The sequence below is a fragment of the Pongo pygmaeus genome, chromosome 7 (genome assembly GCF_028885625.2).
Source record: "Pongo pygmaeus isolate AG05252 chromosome 7, NHGRI_mPonPyg2-v2.0_pri, whole genome shotgun sequence".
Classification (NCBI taxonomy): domain Eukaryota; kingdom Metazoa; phylum Chordata; class Mammalia; order Primates; family Hominidae; genus Pongo; species Pongo pygmaeus.
The window spans coordinates 22,186,346-22,211,185 of record NC_072380.2 but is presented as its reverse complement, the minus strand read 5'-3'; the positions used below and the strand labels follow the sequence as shown (position 1 = coordinate 22,211,185).

Here is a 24,840-nt window from a genome sequence, read left to right as displayed (position 1 = left end):
CCGGTGAAGCCCAGGTAAGCGCCAGGAGCGCGCAGTCTGGGGACACTCGTGACGGGGGATTTCTGAGCCGAGCCTGCGTGCCCGTACGGAGTGAGTTCCCCGTGCCCCTCTGGGCTGGGCCACCCATTCTGACACCTGAAAGTTAGGATGCCCGACGCGGCCAGACCACGGCGGAGCGGTGGCTCCAGAAAACTTGGGCGCCCTCTGCCACTGCGCCCTCACCTCCCGCCTGGGGCTTCGTCGCTCTGGCCCAGGGGACCGCTCCAAGAGAGCGCTGCCGCTCTAGTGCCACCTGTCATCCTGGTCCCTTGCACGCACGTTCAATTTTCCCTCCCTTGCCTCTCTCTGGGGCCCAGCCCGCTTTCCCCGCCTCCTTCCCTCTCCCCTCCCCGCCAGGCTGAAGTTTCCAGCGGCGGTGGCGGCTGCCCTGGCACTGCGGGCTGGGCTAGGGCAGCTTGACCCATCCAGCTGAGGCTTCTTAATCCCCCTCCCTTGTGCCGGCGCGCTCTTCCCCCTGGGGGCCAGGGCAGGGTTCCTAGCCCCCTGCAGTTGTCCTGGGACTCTGCTTGAGAAGCAGAGAAACTGCGCGGCTCTGGGAAGAGGCTGACTCAGGGCCGCCCAGGTGTAGAGAGAGACACAGCCAGCGGCCCTGGCTGGCAGCCTTCCCCAGCGACTCCTGCCTGCCAGGCCTGCACTTCCCACGGCTACAAGACTGGCTGGGGCTGTAGGCTAGGGTTGGGCTAGCAGCACCCCCAAAACCACGGATTGCAGGATGGGAAGAATCCTCTGAGCCGACCCAAGCCTCAAGGGCACACTGAGGCCCGGAGGAGTGACATGATTTGCCCAAGGCCATACAGCATAGGACAGAGTCAGGCTCAGGATCCAGCCTTTTTTTTCGTTCAGTGCCTTCCACTTTCTGTCCTCCCTCATGGGTCGTGAGCAGATTCCTAGCTCGGTGAGGCCAGGACATGCCCTACTAGCAATGGCAGCCTCCGCTGAGGGGCACTGGCCGAGGTGGAATTTAGGGAAGGGGTGACATCCCCACACTGGAGGAGCAAGATGCATCTGGCTGCATGTGGAGAGGCAGCATGGTGCCCAGTTGTGGGCTGGCACTTGCCTTACTGGTTTGAGCTGCCTCAGTGCTGCCAGGGCGGTGCCCACTCTGTGCCAGGCTGTAAGGTGCTTGGGGCATGTGCCCCAGAAGCTCATGCTTTGATGGTTATGCTCCAGGGACCCCCCTCTGGGAGAGCCCCATGAGGGCAGGAGAGTGATGGAGAGTACGCCCAGCTTCCTGAAGGGCACCCCGACCTGGGAGAAGACGGCCCCAGAGAACGGCATCGTGAGACAGGAGCCGGGCAGCCCGCCTCGAGATGGACTGCACCGTGGGCCGCGGTGCCTGGGAGAGCCTGCTCCCTTTTGGAGGGGCGTCCTGAGCACCCCAGACTCCTGGCTTCCCCCTGGCTTCCCCCAGGGCCCCAAGGACACGCTCCCACTTGTGGAGGGCGAGGGCCCCCAGAATGGGGAGAGGAAGGTCAACTGGCTGGGCAGCAAAGAGGGACTGCGCTGGAAGGAGGCCATGCTTACCCATCCACTGGCATTCTGCGGGCCAGCGTGCCCACCTCGCTGTGGCCCCCTGATGCCTGAGCATAGTGGTGGCCATCTCAAGAGTGACCCTGTGGCCTTCCGGCCCTGGCACTGCCCTTTCCTTCTGGAGACCAAGATCCTGGAGCGAGCTCCCTTCTGGGTGCCCACCTGCTTGCCACCCTACCTAGTGTCTGGCCTGCCCCCAGAGCGTCCATGTGACTGGCCCCTGACCCCGCACCCCTGGGTATACTCCGGGGGCCATCCCAAAGTGCCCTCTGCCTTCGGCTTAGGCAGCAAGGTGAGTGCAGGGGCAGAGAGGGTACCTGTGACTCTGGCCTTGCAAAGTAGCTCGGTGGTCCCCAAGCTGCCCTTCCACTGTGATGAAAAGAGAAGGCAGCACCGAGGTAGAGGGGTCTATCAGCTTGGAGCTGTTCCAGGCCCCACAGTCAACCCTAAGCAAGCCCTACCCTGAGCAGCTCCATCTCTCTAGGCCTCCCCTGCCCTCAGGTCATTGCACCACTGACTCACCCATTGTCTGCCTAGGATAAGTTCCTGGGAACTGTGGCCTTGGAATGTGTGGCTTGTCCTGGGAGGAGATGGGCAGGCAGACAAGGGCCCTCTATCTGAGAGTGGGATGTGCAGGGGACCCCATGGCCCATGTCTAGGGCACCTCCTCCGTAGATGGCTCCCACTCCCAGGGATGAGATGTTAAAACACTTAAAACTCAGTATGGCACAGGACGCCAAATGGCCCAAACAGACCCCAGATGCCCTTTGGCTGTGCCAGGCAGTCACCCTTTAGTTCTTAGACTTCCTTGTGGGGAAGTCTGAGAAATCCTGGGGGAGGAGGTGGGGGTTGCCAGGACAGTGTCGGAGACACTCCAGAGACCTAGGGCAGTGCTGTTTATTAATCAGAATGAGGGCTTCAGTATTCTCCCCTTCCTTCTTGCTTGTCAGTTCTGCCCATCCATTTAGGCACGCGGAGCCCAAGTCAGCCGAAGCGTAACACTTTCTCCCCTCTTTAGGGTTTTTACTATAAGGATCCGAGTATTCCCAGGTTGGCAAAGGAGCCCTTGGCAGCTGCGGAACCTGGGTTGTTGGGCTTAAACCTTGGTGGGCACCTGCAGAGAGCCGGGGAGGCTGAACGCCCTTCACTGCACCAGAGGGATGGAGAGATGGGAGCTGGCCGGCAGCAGAATCCTTGCCCACTCTTTCTGGGGCAGCCAGACACTGTGCCCCGGACCCCCTGGCCCGCTTGTCCCCCAGGCCTAGTTCATACTCTTGGCAACGTCTGGGCTGGGCCAGGCGATGGGAACCTTGGGTACCAGCTGGGGCCACCAGCAACACCAAGGTGCCCCTCTCCCGAGCCGCCTGTCACCCAGCGGGGCTGCTGTTCATCCTACCCACCCACTAAAGGTGGGGGTCTTGGCCCTTGTGGGAAGTGCCAGGAGGGCCTGGAGGGGGGTGCCAGTGGAGCCAGCGAACCCAGTGAGGAAGTGAACAAGGCCTCTGGCCCCAGGGCCTGCACCCCCAGCCACCACACCAAGCTGAAGAAGACATGGCTCACACGGCACTCCGAGCAGTTTGAATGTCCACGCGGCTGCCCTGAGGTGGAGGAGAGGCCGGTTGCTCGGCTCCGGGCCCTCAAAAGGGCAGGCAGCCCCGAGGTCCAGGGAGCAGTGGGCAGTCCAGCCCCCAAGCGGCCACCGGACCCTTTCCCAGGCACTGCAGAACAGGGGGCTGGGGGTTGGCAGGAGGTGCGGGACACATCGATAGGGAACAAGGAGGCAGACTCGGGACAGCATGATGAGCAGAAAGGTAAGGGGGCCGGGAGGGGCTGCAGGCCCTGCGTGGGAGGGGGCAGCCAGGGCTGGGGCTTCGCATGGGGTGGGGTCTGTAGGCTTTATGAGTGGACCACAACCAGTGGTCAGGCTCCCACCTGGATCGCGAGGGCTCTCTGGGAGTTCCTCAGCATCTCCAGGACAGAGCCTTCCAGCAAGTATCTTCTATCTCTGTCTCCTCCCAAGCCCTGGTGTGTTGGTGGCAGTATAAGGACATGGTTCAGAGCATGGCTCTGGAGCCACAGCGCCTCATCCCTGACTTTGCCGATTGGTAGCTGTGTGACCTCGGATGAGTTGCTTCACCTCTCTGGGCCTCAGTTACTTCATCTATAAAATGGGGAAGAAGACAGCACCGACCTCAGGAAGACTGCTGCAAAAGTTAAATGCTAGAATAATTCATAGCAAGGGCTTGGAAGAATTCCTGGCACCCAGCGAACACTCAGTAAATGTTCACTGCGATGACTGCGTGTGCCACAAATCCCTGTTTGGGGATTGCTTGTCCTGAAGGATCCCTTGTCCTGCCCCAGGAATGGCTGCTCTCTTGGCCAGATGGAGCTGGAGACTCAGTTTGGACTCTGCCAGTGCTTGGGCTCTGGGCGCTGCCTAGAGTCATTTGCTACACTGTGCCCTCCATGGAGGACCCTGGCACTGCCGGCCCCAGCCTCAGTTCTTTGGGATCACTTCAGTTTTTCAGCTTCCTGGACGGCTGGGTGTGGATCAGGACTCTCCGTGGCCTTGCCCAAATGCCCCTGCACCTGGCATGGGCCTGTCTGTGCCCTCTGCCCAGGCCTCTGCCCTGGCTGGGAATTTGTTGGCCCCTTCGCCTTCTTGGGTTACTGCACCTGTGGCCTGTGTTGAAACTCTCCGGCCTTCTCACCTTCCGGCGCCGTCCGTCCACGTTGGGGTTGTCTCCTCATGTCACGCAGCCAGTGGTATCACTAAGCCCTCAGTGGAGCTATCCAAAGTCTACACTGGCTGGATCCTGCACTTGTATCAGGACGATTGCCCCAGCTGCCCAAAGCCTTGGGCTCAACACACCAGACAACCTCTTCCCTCGGCTGCCGGTCCATGTCAGGGCATCCTCAGACTCCCTGCTCAGCCTGGCGTGCGAGCCTTCCAGCTCCCTGGTCCACTCTTGCTGGTTCTGAATTAGGCTTCAGAGACCTGGGGCGAGAAACTGGGCTGGCTCTGAGTGTAGATGGGGTGGGCGCTAAGGTGGGGAATGGGGTTCTCAGCAGCCCAGGAAACTCAGATTCCTGACCTCTGCATTGTCCCCTCAGGACCCCTAGATGGCCAGGCCAGTCTCCAGGACCCAGGACTTCAGGACATACCATGTCTGGCTCTCCCTGCAAAACTGGCTCAATGCCAAAGTTGTGCCCAGGCAGCTGGAGAGGGAGGAGGGCACGCCTGCCACTCTCAGCAAGTGCGGAGGTGAGCCATTGCCCCTGGACGCCTCCAGTGCCCTCCTGCCAGGGCTCCTTCCTCACCTCCCCCTGCCGTCTCTCCAGATCGTCTCTGGGAGGGGAGCCGCAGCAGGAGGAAGACACAGCTGCCAACTCCAGCTCTGAGGAAGGCCCAGGGTCTGGCCCTGACAGCCGGCTCAGCACAGGCCTCGCCAAGCACCTGCTCAGTGGTTTGGGGGACCGACTGTGCCGCCTGCTGCGGAGGGAGCGGGAGGCCCTGGCTTGGGCCCAGCGGGAAGGTGAACAGGACCTCCTGGGTCTACGTGGGGTCTCTGTGTGGGGAGCCCCAGGTGTCCCTCCCCTGACCCCACCCACACTGCCGGCTCCTAGACCTAAGGCAACCTCAGAAGAGCTCCTGGCCTGGGTGGGGACATCAGGAAGGTGTCAAACTGGGTACAGCCCAGTTCTCTGGGAGTTTTTGGGCTTGTTGGGAAAACAAGAATGAGTGCCAAGTATCTGCAAGGCACTGGGAGGTGGGGGAACTCCAGAGGGCTTGGGGGTCAGGCGAAGCTCCTGGGCCTAGAGGACTGACAGGACCTGGGCTAAGGTCCCCTCTGACTGCAGGCGCTCCCTTCGGTCTCCCTTCTGCAGCAGAGAGAGTTCCTCATAAGCATACAGCCCTGGGCTGCCGGTCAGTCTTTGGGTGGAGACCCCCCGGGGCTCCCTCTTGCCCCAGCCAGGCCAGGCCCCTTGGTGCATCTTCAGCCGGCTCCCTGTCGGCTCCTGCCACTCCCAGCCTGGGTTCCCAGCACACACGCCACCCATCCTTCCCTTCCCGGCTCCCTGGAGCTTGTCATCCCCTCAGGCCTTGGCACTGGCTGTCCCTGTGTCTGGAATGCCCTGCTCCTCCCTTTCTACCTGGTGAATGAAAACTTACTCATCCTCTGGGTCCCACTTGGGAAGCTCTCCCGCATTCCCATCCTCACCCTTCCCTGGCATTTTCCGTCTCCAGCACCTGCCTCGTGGTGCCACAGTCATCGCTGTATTTATGGGTCCATCTCCCTACCTGGAATGTGTGCACTGCGAGGCAGGGTCAAGTCCTAACCACCTCTGAGGCCCCTGCACCCAAAGGCAAGGCGTTCGTTGAATTGTACTCAGCGACACCTTTTCCACCTACCAACAATGGCTTAGACTGATACTTGGTTCTTAGAAAACCCCACTCCTGGCTGGGCGCAGTGGCCCACGCCTGTAATCCCAGCACTTTGGGAGGCTGAGGTGGGAGGATCACTTGAGCCCAGGAGATGGAGGCTGCAGTGAGCTGTAATCACACCACTGTACTCCAGCCTAGATGACAGAGTGAGACCCTATCTCAAAACAATGACAACAAAGTCTCCTGGAGGAAATGGCACCTGAGCATGGTTACCATTTCTGGTAGTACGTAGGGCTTGGAGGGAAGGAGGTGGAGGAAAGAATGTGCTAGAAGTGGTGTGCATTAGTAATTCAGGGCCAGTGAGGAAGTCCCTGGGGCAGGGCTGGGTATGGGGCAGGAATGGTGAAGCTGAGGCCTCCACTGTCCCTGGAAGCCTTTGCTGGAGAGGATGGTTTCTACAGGGAGGCTCTTGACAGGGCTGTGGAGTAAGCAGGGGGTAGCTGTCGAGGGGCCTGTCTCCCTTCCCTGGGGGGCCCGTCCATGGAAGCTGCTCCTTGCTTCTCCTGCCCCTCCCTGGATCCTTCCCACGTGAAGCCTTCCATTGGGGCCTGTTGCCTTCACCCTCAGACCCTGTTCTCTCCGTGGTCAGCAGGCCAAGGGCCAGCCGTGACAGAGGACAGCCCAGGCATTCCACGCTGCTGCAGCCGTTGCCACCATGGACTCTTCAACACCCACTGGCGATGTCCCTGCTGCAGCCACCGGCTGTGCGTGGCCTGTGGTCGTGTGGCAGGCACTGGGCGGGCCAGGGACAAAGCAGGTAGGAGAGGGGCTGGGGGATGGAGCCCTCAGGGGGACTGCTGCAAGCCTGTGGTCATTCGTTGGCTGCCTCTCCCCAAAAAGCCCCCTACCCACTGCGCAGCCCCAGCCTCAGCCACCATGGCTCAATGCCCTTAGAGCAGACTTCCCCTCTCTGCAGATCAGAGGACCATGCCTGCGTCCTTGACCACCCTTAAACAAAGGCGAGTGTGCCCACTCGGTATCTCCCACTCTGTTCAGCTGGCACCTTTTAAAACCTGCTGTAACACTGTGAAGTGGGTGTTACTGCTTTTGTTTTCCAGATGAGAAAAACTCAGAGGATAAGTGACTCGTCCAAGGTCACACAGTTAGTAACGCGTTGCAGCCAGGACTTAGACTCAGGTCTTCTGATTTCGTCCTGTTCTTTTCATGGTTCTCAGCTTTCTTTCCCTTGGCTCAAGTTGGCCACAGGAGAGCTTGAAATTTCCCTGTGTTCCAGTAGGCATGACCAAAAAGAGCTCCAGGGTCAGATACGTTTCAGAACATTGTCTTCCACATGGTTAGCCTAAGGGCCTGCAAAGCATCTCAGCACGTTAAAGGCTGTGCATTCTACAAGCAAAGAGTGCTGTGTCTCTATCTGACCCAGGTTTCCCAGAAAACACGAGTTTTGTGGACTGTTGAGTCCCCTGATTTAGATATCATGTCCTGACCTTCTCTGACCTTAACCTGTGATTACCTTGATTTCTGGACCTGCAGCTTTTCTCTTCCCGCCCCACAGGCTTTCAGGAGCAGTCCACGGAGGAGTGCACGCAGGAGGCCGGGCATGCTGCCTGTTCCCTGACGCTGACCCAGTTTGTCTCCAGCCAGGGTGAGCCATCTTGGAGGGGTGGGGCGTGCAGAGGTTGGGTCCTGAGGGAGACCAGCTTCCCGTCTGATTGTCCCTCCCCCCAGTGCCATGCCCTTCTGCTTGGCAAGGCCAAGCTGCCCGGGACTGCCTGTTGGTCTACACTCACCACCAACCTCCCTCTCCTGCCCACCCCCGCCCCCAGCTTTGGCAGAGCTGAGCACTGCAATGCACCAGGTCTGGGTCAAGTTTGATATCCGGGGGCACTGCCCCTGCCAAGCTGATGCCCGGGTGTGGGCCCCCGGGGATGCAGGCCAGCAGGTAAGACCCAGGGCATGTCGCCGGTTGGGTATCATGCCTGCAAATGACTGACCTTTGCAGGGGTTTGGCCCCCCCTTTTTTTTTTGGTGGGGATGAAGAGAGAGAAGCCTGTGGGATCAGGCTAATTCCCACCTTGGGGATCAGGAGCCATGCATGATCTCCAGCGCTGGCCCCTCCCACCCCCAGGCCCTGGAGGTCCTCACCCTCTGCCTTCCTGGAGCATATCCGCCTTACTCTGTGCATATTCTTGTTCAGCGCTTGCCACATCACGCTAGAGGTGCTTGTTGGTATGGCCAGGTCCCCAGGCCATGGGTTCCTTCAGGTGGAGTGTTGGCCCGCCTTCCCAGTATCCCGGCACCTAACACCTAGTAGGCGCTCAATGTGCATTTTGCAAAGTTTTTATGAAGTTCATGTTCTTATTATAAAAGTCATCCATTCAAAATAAATAGTTCATTGAATGCATTTTGGGTGCCAGACACTGTGTTATATACCACTGGGAAAATTTGGAAAATACAGACAAGTATAAGGAAGAAAATGATAATGACCTTAATGCTACCATTAGTTTTGACGTATTTATTTCCAGCCATTTGTCTATTTTAGTAGACTATAGACCCTACCATAGGTAGAAGTCCATGAGCGACTTTTTTCCACCTAATTTTGTATCCTATAGCATTTTGCTCCTATAAACACGATTTTAGGACTGACAAGAGTCCATTGTTCATTCTTGTGGGTTCTGTTGAATTGTGTCTGCCATTTTAAAACCTCTGGTTGGATTGGGGGGGTGGTGGATGGGTTTAACAGAAGGAATCGACACAGAAAATGCCCTCAACTCCACAACCTTCCTGCAATGGCGACACCCATAGGACCAAGAGCATCAAAGAGGGTGAGCGGCTCCTCTTGCCCCTCGGCCTGTGCAGGAGGGAGGCTGGGCCAGAGTTTGAGGCAGGAGGAGACAGCCACAGAAGTCTCCAGGGACTTTAGCAACCACCCCCCCCCCCGCCCCCATTAATCTCCACCACTTCCCTCAGGACACACCTCCGAACACCTTCTTTGGCCAGACCCCCCCTCTGAACCCCTCTTTTTAGAGGCTCTGGAGCTGCCTGCAGGAAAGGCAGTAGAGTGGGGAGACCCAGAGCAGAGCTGAGGTGGCGGATGCTGGCTGGGGAGAGAGTGGGCTCAGCCAGGAAGAGAGGGAAGAGCAGCATGGGCAAGAGGGCCTCGAGGGGAAGAGGAGGGACCAAACGCGAAGCCCCCCACCATCTTCCTCCCCAACAGAGACCCCCGATTCCACTGAGACCCCAGCAGAGGACCGTGCTGGCCGAGGGCCCCTGCCTTGTTCTTCTCTCTGCGAACTGCTGGCTTCTACCGCGGTCAAACTCTGCTTGGGCCATGAGCGAATACACATGGCCTTCGCCCCCGTCACTCCGGCCCTGCCCAGTGTGAGTGAGGGCACGGAGGGAGGGCTAGCAGCCAGGGGACCAGAGGCTGGGCCTGCTCTCCCTGCGGGGCCCAGTGGGTCCTGAGCCCCTGTGCCCCTCCCTGCAGGACGACCGCATCACCAACATCCTGGACAGCATTATCGCACAGGTGGTGGAACGGAAGATCCAGGAGAAAGCCCTGGGGCCGGGGCTTCGAGCTGGCCCAGGTCTGCGCAAGGGCCTGGGCCTGCCCCTCTCTCCAGTGCGGCCCCGGCTGCCTCCCCCAGGGGCTTTGCTGTGGCTGCAGGAGCCCCGGCCTCGGCCTCGGCGTGGCTTCCACCTCTTCCAGGAGCACTGGAGGCAGGGCCAGGTGAGGCACTCCTCCTCTCCCCTCCCAGCCCTGGCCACCCCACCTGCCCCTCGGGGCCTTGGTCCCTAGGCCCAGACAGACCCAGTGGCTCAGAGGGAGCAGGAGGGCTGTCCCCGAGCTGTTCTACTGTCCTTACAACACGCCCTTGCCTGGCCACGGCGGGCACCCCGGCCATTCTCCTCATGGCCTCCTTCCTTTCCCACCACAGCCTGTGTTGGTGTCAGGGATCCAAAGGACATTGCAGGGCAACCTGTGGGGGACAGAAGCTCTCGGGGCACTTGGAGGCCAGGTGCAGGCGCTGAGCCCCCTCGGACCTCCCCAGCCCACCAGCCTGGGCAGCACAACATTCTGGGAGGGCTTCTCCTGGCCCGAGCGTAAGTGTCCCCGACACAGGGGAGAGGGAGCTGGGAGCCCAAGCCCTAGGGATCGGGTGGCAGAGGAGTCCCAGGGTGACCCTGAGGGGCTGGAAGCAGGTGTTGCTGCCGCCGGGGCAGGGGCTTCAGGACCGAGGAGGCCAATGGCCGTTCTGTCTCCTCCTGTAGTTCGCCCAAAGTCAGACGAGGGCTCTGTCCTCCTGCTGCACCGAGCTTTGGGGGATAAGGACACCAGCAGGTGTGTATGTCACCAAGGGCCAGCCCTAACTCCCCAGCCACCGCAGGCCCTGCCTGGTTCAGCCCTCCCCTCCTCCTCTGCCCCCCCGCCCCCACCCCGTGGTCCCTGGTGCTCTCATGTTTGCCCTCTGGGAGTTACCCCGGCAGTGGGGGGGCTTTGATGGGGTCTCTGGTGCCCAGGTTGGGCCTGCTGGGCATGACCCCCTCCCCTGACAGAGTGGAGAACCTAGCTGCCAGCCTGCCACTCCCGGAGTACTGTGCCCTCCATGGAAAACTCAACCTGGCTTCCTACCTCCCACCGGACCTTGCCCTGCATCCACTGGAGCCCCAGCTCTGGGCAGCCTATGGTGAGTGTCCCTCCACTCCTGCCCAGTCTCTAATCCCATGCCTGTCATCTCGGGGCACACAAGCCTCTGTGCCAAGGCCCTGGGGCCTGAAGCGCTTCTCTGATTCCATTTCTTTCTTTCTTTCTTTTTTTTTTTTTTTTTGTTGAGACGGAGTTTCGCTCTTGTTGCCCAGGCTGGAGTGCAATGGCATGCTCTCGGCTCACCGCAACCTCCGCCTCCCAGGTTCAAGCAATTCTCCTGCCTCAGCTTCTCGAGTAGCTGGGATTACAGGCATGCACCACCACGCCTGGCTAATTTTTTGTATTTTTAGTAGAGACGGGGTTTCTCCATGTTGAGGCTGGTCTCAAACTCCTGACCTCAGGTGATCCGCCTGCCTCGGCCTCCCAAAGTGCTGGGATTACAGGCGTGAGCCACCACGCCTGGCTCTCTGATTCCATTTCTGACTGTTCTTTCTCTATTGCCATGCAGGTGTGAGCCCGCACCGGGGACACCTGGGGACCAAGAACCTCTGTGTGGAGGTGGCCGACCTGGTCAGCATCCTGGTGCATGCCGACGCACCACTGCCTGCCTGGCACCGGGCACAGAAAGGTAGGTTCTCGGCCAGAGGCAGGAGCGGGGACAAGCTACAGAGGTGAGTGTCTGTCGCCACCAGCCCTGGGCCTGCCTGAGCGCTCTTTCCTCCTCAGACTTCCTTTCAGGCCTGGACGGGGAGGGGCTCTGGTCTCCGGGCAGCCAGGTCAGCACTGTGTGGCACGTGTTCCGGGCACAGGACGCCCAGCGCATCCGCCGCTTTCTCCAGATGGTGAGGAGGCAGCCGGGAGCCCTCCCCTTCCCCCCCGCCCAGCCCTAGAAGCTCGTCCAGTCCCACCCCGTGTGCGGTCCCGTGTGCTCGCTCCCTGCCTCACACCCTCAGGTGAGCTGCACAGACCCAACTCGCACAGACAGGTGCAGAGAAGGCAGAGGGGACCCGGAGTTCTGCCGTGGGGCTCAGAGAAGGGGCAGGGGCTGCGGCGGGAGAGCCTGGACCCGATGATGAAATGAAAGCACCAGCTGCCCGAGGCTGGAAGTGGTGCTAGGGCCGTAGGCACAATTATCTGTTACCCGTCTCAAACCCCCACCCCATGAGGCAGGCACTGCTCCTTTCCCATTGGTAGATGAGAACACCGAGGCTCAGTGGCAGGGCTGGGATCTGAGCTTCTGTCTGTCATGGCCCCAGGTCACTACTCTATGCTCTTCCTGGAGGCAGGCAGCCTCCTGTCCCTTCTGAGACTCCGTCTGGCTGCCCCCCTTTTGGTATTTGCATCTTGTTAGGGGAGACTGCCTGGAGGAGATGCTCCCGGAGGGGCTAGCAAGGAAGGGGGCTGAGGGAAGTGGAGGGAGAGACGGGTCAGGTGAGGAACCAGGGAAGGGGAAGGTGATGGGGTGGGCTGGAGGCAAGAAGCTTGAGGCGCAGGGGAGGAGAGTATTCCATGGGTAAGGCGAGGGCAGCCCCGTGGTTCCCAAGTCCAGCCGAGCCCTCATTATCCTGGGGAAAAGACTTCCACCTAGTGTCACCCCTCGCCAAGGCACACACACGGAGACGTGCAGAGGCCAGCATGGTGTGCACCCCTCCTGCCCACAGGCACACACATGTGTAGATGCACACACAGATGCTGGGACACGCAGAGGGGAGCAGACAAGCACACCTCCACACACAGATGGCCTCTTCCGGGCTGGGTGTGGCTGGCCGTGGGCAGTCACCACGGCCCAACCCAGTGACTCATGGGGCAGGGCTGAGGGGCACAGTCTCCCTGGGTGGCCTGGGAAACACTGCTCAGCTCCAGGATGGACCTGAATCTCCAAGGGCAAAGGAATCTTGGCACCCAGCTGGGACTCCCGTAGGGTCCAATCTGCTTCACCAGCCTTCCTTTCCCCCACGGCCCCATCTTGCAGCCCTAAGCCCAGGGGCAATGGCTGAGGTCCTTGCCAAAGGGGGTGGACTGGGCTGGTGGTGGGTTGGAGCACGATGCTGGCGTCCCCTTTGCACATGTTCCCTGGGCACCTCCGGCCTCCGCGAGTCCCTGCCTGCCCAGAGAGCTCCCTGCTCTGGTTGGGCTTGTGAGGTCCCCGTAGCTGTGGCTGCTGCAGAGGCCTCGGCCTGGCCGGAAAGCCTGTTCACCCGCTGGCACTCAGAGCCTCGCAGTGGTCCTTCCCTTTTCTGTGTCCGGAATCTTAGGGAGACCCTGATGAACACTTTGAGTTGTCTCCCCAGGGACATACAGCTCTCTCCTCATCCACCACTTAGCACACAATTCTGGCCATTCCAAAGACTTCAGATGAAGAAGTCCTGGTAGACAGTTTATGAACTGGGATCATGCAGGACGTCTCTCTCAGATTTACAGAAAGGGGTACCATTGAGAGAGGGAGCAGAGGGGCCGAGGTCACAGAGGCTGTTAAAGGCCTCCAGCCCTAGAAAAGCAGGGATTCAGTCTGCCCAACTGTAGGGCCTTGAATCCCTTCCTTCTAAGCTCCTTCCAGCCAAATGTGTGTTCTGCCAACCTGAGCTGCCCCAGCCCCAAACAAACTCAGCCATGCCCTCCCTGCCTGCCCTTCAAGACTTGACCCTTCGGCTCTTTTCTCCACCCCTGGCCTCTGGAAAGTCCATGCCCCATCCTCCTGCAGCCCTGCCCTTCCCTCCCCATCTCGCTCATTCCCCCTTCTCTTCTTTGAGGTGTGCCCGGCTGGGGCAGGCGCCCTGGAGCCTGGTGCCCCAGGCAGCTGCTACCTGGACGCAGGGCTGCGGCAGCGCCTGCGGGAGGAGTGGGGCGTGAGCTGCTGGACCCTGCTCCAGGCCCCCGGAGAGGCCGTGCTGGTGCCTGCAGGGGCTCCCCACCAGGTGCTTCCCGGTGGGCAGGGGCTCTGCGGGGAGATCAGGATGGCAGGAGCGACCCGATCAAGGCCGCAGGCATCCAACATCCTCTCAATAACCAAGAGCCAGGCAGGGCAGGGAGCCGCACGCTGCTGTGGGGAAGAGAAAACGGGGGAGCCAAGAGGCCTTGAAGTCACTGAGCCCAACTGGGACTGGTGCCAGAGTCCACTCCTGGTCTCCTGGGCATGCTGATGTCAGGGGGCTCGCAGGGAGACTTTGGGGTCTCTCTGGCAGTTCTGAGGCCCGGTTTTGGCCACAGCCTTTGAGGTGTCCAGAGAACATCCAGGAATCTGCTCTCTCAGAGCCAGGGGTCAGGGGTGGGTGTCACTAGAGGAAGCGAACCTCAGGGACCAGGGGGACACGGAGAGGATGTGTGATCTTGAGCCTCACTGTCCGTGTCCCCCCGACACAGGTGCAGGGCCTGGTGAGCACAGTCAGCGTCACTCAGCACTTCCTCTCCCCTGAGACCTCTGCCCTCTCCGCTCAGCTCTGCTACCAGGGACCCAGCCTTCCCCCTGACTGCCGCCTGCTTTATGCCCAGGTGAGTGGGATGTGGGCCTGGGATGTGGGCCAGCAGGCTGGGTGTGCTGCCCAAGCCTCCCAACTCCCTGTGCCACAGCTGCAGTGGACATAGCAGATCCCACCCTGTGCCAAGCAGGCAGCCACCCTGTGCAGGGGCAGCGTATTCCTTTTGTTTATTTTGTTTTTTGAGATGGAGTCTTGCTCTGTCACCCAGGCTAGAGTGCAGTGGCACTATCTCAGCTCCCTGCAACCTCCGCCTCCTGGGTTCAAGTGATTCTCCTGCCTCAGCCTCCCAAGTAGCTGGGACTACAGGCACCCACCACCACGCCTGGCTAATTTTTTTTTGGATTTTTAGTAGAGGTGGGGTTTCACCATGTTGGCCAGACTGGTCTTGAACTCCTGACCTCAAATGATCCACCCACCTTGGCCTCCCAAAGTGCTGGGATTACAGGTGTGAGCCACCGCACCTGGCCAGAGTATTCCTTTTAAGTAGGGTGGGGGACAGCGGGGGGTGGGGGTGCCCAGGAATGTAGCTGAAAATGCTTTGTCCTCTCTCTTTTTCCTAGATGGACTGGGCTGTGTTCCAAGCAGTGAAGGTGGCCGTGGGGACATTACAGGAGGCCAAATAGAGGGATGCTAGGTGTCTGGGGTCGGGGTGGGGACAGGTAGACCAGGTACTCAGCCCAGGCACTCAGCCCAGGCACAACTTTAGCAGGGGATGACGCTAGGTGACTTGGGGATTTCTGGTCAACCCCACAAGCACCACTCTGGGCACAAGCAGGGCACTCTGTTCCCCTCCCCCTTAAGCCAACAACCACAGTGCCACCAAGCTCACACCTGTCCTTCTCAGGCTGGCACCTCCCCCACCCTGTGCCCCTCTCCATGGTACCAGGCCCGCACTGGGGGCAATTGACTTCCTCCAATCCCCACTCCTCCGCGACCCAGGGGACAAACAGCCCTTCCTTGGGGAAACTTGGGAGTCATTCTGGCTTAAACAACACCTCCTCCTGCTGCTCACTCCCGCTGAGCCCACTCTACTGCCCCAGCTCCGTTTCTACCACCGCATCCTCACTGGGCTCACTGCAGGCATGCTGAACAAGGGGCCCCCGACCTTCTGCCCTCCTGCCAAAAGATCTGGGGAGTGTGAGGAGAGGGTGGCATCAGGAGCTGCTCAGGCTTGGCGGAGGGAGCGGCATGGGCGATGTCACTCAGCCCCTTCCTGGTCCGCGCGCTTCCCTCCTTCATGATTTCCATTAAAGTCTGTTGTTTTGTGACTGCTGCCAGTGTGGTTGGCCCTGCCCCTGCAGGCCACATGGTCCAGGGAGGGAGGGGGACATGGAAACCTGCCTTAGAGTAGAGACAAATGGAGTAGGGCAGCCCGGAGCTAGGGCCCGAGGGACAGGACACCACTGCCTGCTCTTCCTCTGGGGCCTGGGTCCTTGCCTCCCACTGAGGAGACTTTGGGTGGGGTGGGGGGCTGTCCCCTGAAGATGCTCCTGAGTGCAACAGCAGGCAAGGCAGAGTCCTGGGGCACAGCCATGAGGTGACCTCCCTGTGCAGAGACTCCCGAGCCCTACTCCACCCAGCAAGCTCCAGTCCGCCCTATCTCTCCCGTCTACCTTGACGTGGAGATCCAGGAGTATAGCCCAGAAGAGCCCTTGCCCCGCCTGTCTGCCCTTGGTGGCCATGGCCGACGCCAGGCCCAGCCACCCTGGGACTGAGCCTGACTGCTTCAGACAGCGGACCCCTCCTTGTCCCCGCTCCACGCCCACAGCCTCCTGGTGGCGCTCTGCCCTCTCCCGCTTCCTTTGTGTATCTCAGCCCCACAAAGAAAAACACTCCCACTCTTGTCATACCTAATTGTTCCTGCTGTGGTTTGGGGAATTTTTTTATTAAATAAAGTTTTTTATTATAAGTGTAATATACTTTCAGAACATTTAGAAAACAAGAAAGTCACCTTCGAGCCCATCATTACACACCTCCAACTACTATGAGTATTTTGGCGTATTCCCTCCCAGTGCTTTCTCCAAGGATTTGCTGTGCACATGGCTGGATTGCTGTGTTTTGTCCTCGGTTTCTTTCTTTCAACACCATATCATAATCATTTTCTGTGTTGCTACCTAATCTTCATTTTAAATGACTGCTTATATTCCATTAAGTGGCTTTGCCATGATTTACAAAACCATCCTTTATTTAAAAAAAAAATGTAGGGCTTCCTTCATTGTTTGGAGAACTCAGTTATTTTCGTTTTTTTAATGGGATAAAGAGGAGAAAAGAAAAGAAAAAACTGAGAACTCTACAGTTTACTTTGCTATTGTTTTCATTTAATTTATCTCATCTGGCCAGGCCACGTGGTTCACGCCTGTAATCCTAGCACTTTGGGAGGCAGAGGCGGGTGGATTGCTTGAGGTCAGGAGTTCAAGACCAGCCTGGCCAACATGGTTAAACCCTGTCTCTACTAAAATACCAAAAAAAAAAAAAATATATATATATATATATATGTATATATATATTAGCCAGGCATGGTGGCAGGCACCTGTAATCCCAGCTACAAGGGAGGCTGAGGCAGAAGAATCGCTTGAACCTGGGAGGTGGAGATTGCAGTGAGCCGAGATCATGCCACTGCACTCCAGCCTGGGAGACAGAGCAAGACTCTGCCTCCAAAATAATAATAATAATAATTTATCTCATTTAATCCCTTTCAATAAAACGATCTCAGTTAATCGGTTATCACGATTTTGAGACAGATAGGATTTATTTCCATTTTACAGAAGAAGAAACAGGCAAGCTACAATTACGTAAATTACCCAAGGTTGCATAGCAATTTTAGTGGCAGAACTGGGATTTGAACCAAGTTTTCTGAGTCAAGCCACCTTGTGTACATTATAGTCTTAACTCTTAGTGGAATTTAACAGGCTTGCCCTCCTCTCTGTCCTTCTTCTTCCAATGTACGTGCTTTATAGCTGATCGTGTTCCAAGTGGCCCTGAATGACCCATTCCTACCCACGTTTCATCTTTTGTTTGAGACAGGGTCTCACTCTGTCACCCAGGCTGGAATGCAGTGATGCAATCCCAGCTCACTGCAACCTCTGCCTCCTGGACTCATGCCATCCTCCCACCTCAGCCTCCTGAGTAGCTGGGACTACAGGTGCGTGCCACCATGCCTAATTTTGGTAGTTTTTGTAGAGACAGGGTCTTGCCACACTGTCCAGGCTGGTCTCGAACTCCTGGGCTCAAGCAATCTGCCCACCTTGGCCTCCCAAAGTTCTGGGATTACAAGCGTGATCCACCATGCCTCACTTCATCTTCTGTAGCCATGTCCTGATGTCACCTCAGAACCCCAAATCCGGGGTATTTCCTGTGGGAAGATGGTTCTCTGAATTTTACCCATTAGGGGTGGGAATAGTGCATCACTGAGCCTCTGTCTTCCCCACAAGACCTTATCTCCTCTTAACCCCCTCTGGCCTTCCAGGTGGGTCACAATGCCCTTGAGGACATATTTGGTCTCTTTGTAAACAGAAGCGAATCAATGTTCATTTGTTCCAGCACTATTCCTGAGAATGCAGCCAGGCCAGGTAGAGACTGACTCTGAGACTCGTCTTGGGGCACTCGGTGGCATGGTTCCTCATAGACCCTTGGGCCTCTGCTGCTCACAGGGTCTACCAGCTGTGCTCTGCCTGCAGCCCCTCTGTTGCTCAGAAATCCCAGACATACAACCAGCCAACCTGGAAGTGAGCGCAGGGTTGCATACCCAATGACTTCTTTCCTTTTTCTCTGATAAAATTCTTAGACTTTTTTTTTTTCCCCTTTTTACCCAGGAGCATAGATTCGAGTTGCCCTGAATATACATGCTCAGGCTTTTTATTTTGAAATAATTTTAGATTTACAGCTGAGTCACAAAGATAGCACAGGAAGTTCCCAATTATCCTTCACCCAGCCTCCCCTGTTGTGAACATCTTACATAACCATGGTGGCTTGATCAAAACTACGAAATTAATATTGATACCACACTACTAACGAAGCAACAGGCCTCACTGGGATTTCACCAATTTTTTCATGAATGCCCTTTTTCTGTTCCAGGATCCAACCATGCCTGCATTTGACAGATGGCCTGGAGGGTAGATGTGGCGTCTCCAGGGTCCCTCAGAGAGCTAGCCTGTGGCCAGCCCTCCCTCTCCTGCTGTAGCTTGGGTTCCTGCCCTCCTCACCTTCCTACCTTGTCAAGACACAGGCCTTGTTGCTCTGTCCATGGCTCTAGCATCACAGATGCCCTGATACAACCTTGCCCTGCCTGTCCCTGTCCCCGTCCCCATCCCCATGGCTGCCTACCCAGGCCTTCCTGCTCATGTGCTCCCCCCACTCCACCCCTCCGCACATGCGCACATATGCCCTGAAACGGCTGGCTCCGGCTTGGCTCCCATGGGGGCTGGGAGCATTAAGCTGCTCCCATTCACCATGCTGTGCCGCCCGGCACACTGGACAGGGTTCTTCCCTCTCTGTGACTGGAGGACACACAGTTGACTTGATGGGGACACTGGTGGTTCCTATCTAGCCTCCCGTCCTCCCTCAGCTGCCTCCCTTGTCTCAAGGCCTCTCCAGCCTCTGTCTGACTGCTGTTCTCTCCCAAGGCCTTGGGAACTCCTGCCTCTTTGTTGTCTCAGCACTCCCTTCACAGTTTACAAGGGGATTTGGGGAGGGCTTTCCCCCCCGGGATAATGGGAGGCGTGGAGCCATGGTTTGCTGCGGTCTTTGCTCTCTGGGCAGTGAGGCCTTCTGTTGTTTACCTTAGGCTGCCTCTGAAGCTCCCAGATCCCTGCCTAGACATGATCTCACCCTCTCAAATCATCCCTGCGAGGCAGACAGGAGTCTGGGTCCAACCTGCCCCCACTTCACAGGTGGGAAAACTGAGGGATTCACACATGTGCGTGCCGCAAGACAGACACACACACACACACACACAGAGCAAATATGTTGACAAGTTGCTCTGCAGTCCTGGGGTCCTGTGCCTGCAGTTATCTGGAAGGTGACAGGTCCAGGATAGGGCCTGGCCCAGCGGTGTTCAGCAAATGCCTCAAAATTCATGGGTCTTCTAGTGATATCCCACAGCCTAACACAGGGCCCTGCCTCCAGGGAGCCTGTGGTCAGTATCAGCAGGTGAGAGGAGCCTAAAGAGACGCATCCTGCGTTGCTGAAGTTCCTGAGTCCAGTTCTAAGGCAGCTCTACAGGCACATTTCGCCAGGCGTGGTGGCTCATGCCTGCAACCACAGCGCTTTGGGAGGCCAAGGCGGGAGGATCACTGAGGCCAGGAGTTCAAGACCAGCCTGGGCAATATAGCAAGACCCTCGTTTCTACAAAGAATTAAAAATTAAAAATTTAGCCAGGCCTGGTGGTGCACACCTGCAGTCCCAGCTACTCAGGAGTCTGAGGCAGGAGGATGGCTCGAACCCAAGAGATCAAGGCTGCAGTAGGAGCTGTGATCACGCCACTGCACCTCCAATCTGAGCAACAGAGTGAAACCCTGTCTCTAGGGGATAACAAAAGTCACATTTCATGAGGGCAGGCCTTGCGTGTGGTAGCAAGAGCTATGGTGGAGAGGGACTACCCCTGAGGGTTGGTGGGCTGCCTGGGGACGGTGCCCAGTGCTGGACAATCCACACAGCTCCTCTCCGATTGTTGTGGCTTCCCAACACCACTGTAAAAGAAGAATTGCTATGACCCTACTCTACAAATAAGAAAATTGAGGCCCACAGCTCACCCAGGAGCACAGAGCAAGCCAGCCAGCAGTGGCTGGCCATCTGGTTGCAGGTCCTGAGCTTTGTCCACACCACCAAGCCACTGTCTCCCCAGCAGGGAGGCGCACAAAACTATCAGAGGCAGAGGAAAGGGGTGGCCTCTGCCAGGTGAGGAGCCAGACGGCCTGCTTCGCAGATCCCTTCCAGCTGGCTTTGCCTTCCAGTGCTGAGGGGCGGGTGAAGGAGGAAAGGCCAAGCTGGGAGAGGAGCAGGCGCTTGCCACAACCACCCCCACCCTGCTCTCCACGCGCCAGGTCCTGCACGCTGGGTGGGAGGGTGACGACAAGGATGGAGGAGCAAGGCCCCACCCCCGCCCTCCCAGGGCGCATCATCTGCAGCAGAGAGGGCCTTGAGCTGCGTGGGAAATGCGGTGGGCAGAGGGACACTGATGAGGGTGGGCTGGCTGACGGCAGCCTTCTCTCAGCCCCGGACCCCTCCCGCCATCCCCAGCCCTGCCCCCTCCCTCCTCCCAGCGCCTGTCACTCTTCCTGCCCAAACCAAGCATTTAGCACTTAGCCTCGAACCCTCAGCTGACTCCTCATCTAGGACTCCGTCCATCTCTCCAACTACTGCAGAATCTTCTTCAAGGCAGGGGTTTATGTCCCCCACCCCCACGGGCCATGTGACATTTATAACTCTTCGGTGGAGTGAGAAGAAAGGTATTTGGGATATGATCAACTCCGGCAATGCCATTGTGTGTTTACGGCAACAGCGGGACAGTGGGTCCAAGGGGCGGCCCCGGGCCTCCGTGACGTCACTGGGCTTGTCGCGTCACCGTCGCCTACGCCGGCGGCGCAAAGCGCCCTGCAGGAAAGATGACGTCACCATCGGAGCTCCGGCAGACCAGTGCGCGCTTGGGGAGTTGGCGAGCGGGGGGCGGCGGGGAGACGTCCGGAGCGCGCGGAACTGACAGGCGGCAGAAGCCGGGCGGGATCCGCTGGGCTGCGGACCGGTGCCCACCCAGTTCCCGGGCGGCCCCCGGCGGCCCCGCCTCCTCGGTGACTGCCGCGGGCCGGCCAATCCGGGCAGGCCGCGGCGCCGCGCAGCCTATCAGCGGCCAGAGCTCGCGTGCGCTTCCGCGTTCGCGTGCGCTTCCGCGTTCTCGTGAGCGCCCGGCCCGCTGCAGCAGGGACTGGGAGGGGGAGCCGCAGCGCACGCTAGCCCGCGGCTCGGCTCAGTCGGTCTGCGAGGATCCGGGCCGCCGCCCACCGGGGGACCCGATGGCCTCGGAGGGCCTGGCGGGGGCGCTGGCTTCCGTGCTGGCTGGCCAGGGGTCGAGCGTGCAGAGCTGCGACTCGGCGCCGGCCGGGGAGCCGCCGGCGCCAGTGCGGCTGCGGAAGAACGTGTGCTACGTGGTGCTGGCCGTGTTCCTCAGCGAGCAGGTGAGCGGCCGCCCCCGGGCCCGCCGGGCCTCGGGAGCGCGCAGCCAGCCCAGGTGGGGACAGAAGACCCAACGGCCACAGCCAGTGCTGCCGTGTGCGTGGCGCTTCCCAGTTTTGCAAAGCACTCCCACTCCCACTCGCATCTGTGTCCTGCGTTCGTCCCGATATGCAGAAGAGGAAACTGAGGCCCGGGGCCTGTTTGTCTCATCCCACTAGGCCTCATTCCTTCCCTTCCCCAGAGTCTAGCGGAGTGCCCAGAGCCCCTCAGATAGCATGGCTCAACCCGGGCTTACCCTCAGGCCTTTGGTGCTGATCCCTGTAGTGGGCGATGTAATGACAACTAGAAGGGGCCAGGACCATAGGGCGGGGTTGTACAGAGCGGAGGTGGGGGGTCGTGTTTCAAGCCAGACCCCAGTGTGAGGACCCAACACAGTTTGTAAACCACGCCGTTGGAGGCGAGATACACAGTGACAGGTACAGACGCAAATCAATGCAAGACAGACACATGGTGATCCTAACTCTGGGGCCTCATCTCCAGCCCCTGAAGCGGCTTCCAGGAATCTCAGCCCTTCCTGAAATGGAAGTCTTCCTAAATCCAGAGAGAGACGAATTGCAGAGAGGAGAGGGCTGCAGCCCCCAGCGACACGAGGGCAGGTCTCCTGGAGCGCTAGCCGGGTTGAGGGTGTCCACCCAGAGGGGAGTCTTGGGCGACTGTGTTTGAGATGCCCCCTGGTCCTGGGGCGAGGGAAGGCTGTGGCAGGAAGTGAGGATCCTCTCTCCTCTCAGGATGAGGTGCTACTGATCCAGGAGGCCAAGAGGGAGTGCCGGGGGTCGTGGTACCTGCCTGCGGGGAGAATGGAGCCGGGGGAGACCATCGTGGAGGCGCTGCAGCGGGAGGTGAAGGAGGAGGCGGGGCTGCACTGTGAGCCCGAGACACTGCTGTCCGTGGAGGAGCGGGGCCCCTCCTGGGTCCGCTTCGTGTTCCTCGCTCGCCCCACAGGTATGGCCCACCTGGAGGCAGTGTGAACAGGGCCAGTTGACACCTTTCCCCCAGCTCCTCGGTGAGGTGAGCCCCTCCACAGCCAGTCCTGTTATGGCTGGCACAGCCTGGCATGGGCAGGTTCCAGCCTTTGGGCTGGGGGCCTCTCTCCTGGGTCAGGGATGTCTGTTGACTTTGCCAGACCTGCATTTCTCTCCACACAGACCCTCCCTGCCCCATCCCCCACATCTCCCCCAGGTGGAATTCTCAAGACTTCCAAGGAGGCCGATGTGGAGTCCCTGCAGGCTGCCTGGTACCCACGGACCTCCCTGCCCACTCCGCTGCGAGCCCATGACATCCTGCACCTGGTTGAGCTAGCCGCCCAGTATCGCCAGCAAGCCAGGCACCCTCTCATTCTGCCCCAAGAGCTACCCTGTGATCTGGTCTGCCAGCGGCTCGTGGCCACCTTTACCAGCGCCCAGACAGTGTGGGTGTTGGTGGGCACAGTGGGGATGCCTCACTTGCCTGTCACTGCCTGTGGCCTCGACCCTATGGAGCAGAGGGGTGGCATGAAGATGGCCGTCCTGCGGCTGCTGCAGGAGTGTCTGACCCTGCACCACTTGGTGGTGGAGATCAAGGGGTTGCTTGGACTGCAGCACCTAGGGCGAGATCACAGTGATGGCATCTGTCTGAATGTGCTGGTGACCGTGGCTTTTCGGAGCCCAGGGATCCAGGATGAACCCCCAAAAGTTCGGGGTGAGAACTTCTCTTGGTGGAAGGTGATGGAGGAAGACCTGCAAAGCCAGCTCCTCCAGCGGCTTCAGGGATCCTCTGTTGTCCCAGTGAACAGATAGAGAGGTGGAGGAGGTGACAGGGAGCTAGGCAGCCGTGCTCCCTCCAGTGCGGACTTGTCTCCCTCTGAGGGAGGCAAGAGGCTGGCGATCAGGGATCTTGTTGCATTGGGAGCAGGGGCGGCTCTCCTGGTCCCCAGGAGAGATGCTTTGAGGAGCATTCCTCTAGATTGCACAAGGGACAGTGCCTTTAACCAAGCAAGGAGTCCAAAGCTCAGGACCTGACTACCCTGAGGGCATGCTGACACCTCTCCCCAGGGGGATGGGGAGCTTTCTGCACCCCCAGTGGCATCTCCTCATCACGTTCTGTGCCCTCCTTGGGAAAGGCCTGCATCCTGATCCTTCCAGGCCCTTCGAGCATGGAGGGGCACTGGGGAAGGTCCCCCGAGGGAGGAGCATGTTGCTGAGTAAAGAGGTGTTACTCACCTTGCCTCCCTGCCTAAACGTCTCTGTGGGGAGAAAGTGATGGGGACTGCTGTCCAGGAGCTGCTGCTCCCCTCGTGTTACCCACAGGCACCCATGCCTTTCCCAGTGCACTGACAGTGCAGGCCAGTCCGCTGTCCAGCATGGCCCCTGGGGCTCCCTCCAGCTGGCCTGCTGGCCCGGGATGTGACTCTGAGGGGACCCATCCCTAATGAAACACAGCTCTGAGCCCTCCAAGGGTTGGGCAGTGGGCAGCCCCAGAGGAACTTCACGTGGGACAGGAGCTGCAGGTGCTGCCTCTGCTCTCTCCTTGAGCCTCCCTGGCGTGGACCCCTCCCCCTGGCTCTCCTGCCTCTGCCTTTTCACAATTTCAGCCCACGCCAGACCAAACCTTTTCATTTCTCCTCAGCCTGGCTGAATCATGGTAGGAATTTTTTTTTTTTTGATAAGTGGCCGGGCACAGTGGCTCACGCCTGTAATCCCAACACTTTGGTAGGCTGACACAGGTGGATCACTTGAGGTTAGGGAGTTCGAGACCAGCCTGGCCAACATGGCAAAACCCCACCTCTACTAAAAATACAAAAAACTAGCCGGGCATGTTGGCAGATGCCTGTAATCCCAGATACTTAGGAGGCTGAGGCAAGAGAATCGCTTGAACCCTGGAGGCAGAGGTTGCAGTGAGCCGAGCTCCAGCCTGGGTGATAGACTTCGTCTCAAAAAAAGAAGAACTTTGGCCAGGCACGGTGGCTCACACCTTTAATCCCAGTGCTTTGGGAGGCTAAGGCAGGAGGATCGCTTGAAGGCAAGAGTTTGAAGCCAGCCTGGGCAACATAGTGAGACCCTGTGTCTACAGGGAAAAAAAAAAAAAAAAGGCCAGGCAAGGTGGTGCACACCTGTAAATCCCAGCTACTCAGGAGGCTGAGGCAGGAGGATGGCTTGAGCCCGGGAGGTTGAGGCTGCAGTGAGCCATGCTCAGGCCACTGCACTCCAGTCTGGGTGAGAGAGCAAGACCCTCTCTCAAAAGAAAAAAGAAAAGAAAGAGAAAAAAAAGAACTTTACTGAAATTTAAGCAAAAATCAAAGGAAATGAACAAATAAAACATATCAAGTGTTCTACAGTAGAGATTTCTGATTCTGAGCAAGGAAACACTTGCACAGGCTCCCCTTCTCCTGAGGGCCAAGATAACCTCCAAGGCCCCTTTCCCAGCCCCCTCCCTGCCTCTCTTGGCTGCCCTCCTCTTTCTGGCCCCTGGAGGGTGGTAGGAATCCTTGTACCCTCTGAGGACAAATACCTCACAAA

The 24,840-nt window shown here is 58.7% G+C and overlaps 2 protein-coding genes across 5 annotated transcripts; both read left to right on the top strand.

Moving 5' to 3' along the window:
- The first annotated feature begins 1,270 nt into the window (after positions 1-1,270).
- On the top strand, positions 1,271-16,034 carry HR (HR lysine demethylase and nuclear receptor corepressor). Of its 4 annotated transcripts, none has more exons than XM_054498931.2 (18): positions 1,271-1,882; positions 2,609-3,401; positions 4,705-4,855; positions 4,933-5,126; positions 6,630-6,794; positions 7,551-7,640; positions 7,822-7,937; positions 8,739-8,820; positions 9,213-9,376; positions 9,483-9,725; positions 9,934-10,099; positions 10,268-10,337; positions 10,553-10,683; positions 11,152-11,271; positions 11,370-11,485; positions 13,394-13,558; positions 14,004-14,132; positions 14,680-16,034. In XM_054498931.2, exons 1-18 carry the CDS (start codon positions 1,271-1,273, stop codon positions 14,740-14,742), a joined length of 3,570 nt encoding a protein of 1,189 aa, XP_054354906.1. In that variant the 3' UTR covers positions 14,743-16,034. The 4 variants fall into 4 exon arrangements, with proteins under 4 accessions (XP_054354906.1, XP_054354905.1, XP_054354908.1 ...); XM_054498930.2 differs by having other exon boundaries at positions 6,627-6,794; XM_054498933.2 differs by lacking the exon at positions 13,394-13,558.
- A 1,931-nt stretch (positions 16,035-17,965) lies between these two features.
- Positions 17,966-23,548, top strand: NUDT18 (nudix hydrolase 18). Its single transcript, XM_063668578.1, has 3 exons — positions 17,966-21,288; positions 22,075-22,288; positions 22,526-23,548. Exons 1-3 carry the CDS (start codon positions 20,722-20,724, stop codon positions 23,119-23,121), a joined length of 1,377 nt encoding a protein of 458 aa, XP_063524648.1. The 5' UTR covers positions 17,966-20,721; the 3' UTR covers positions 23,122-23,548.
- The last annotated feature ends 1,292 nt before the right edge of the window (positions 23,549-24,840 follow it).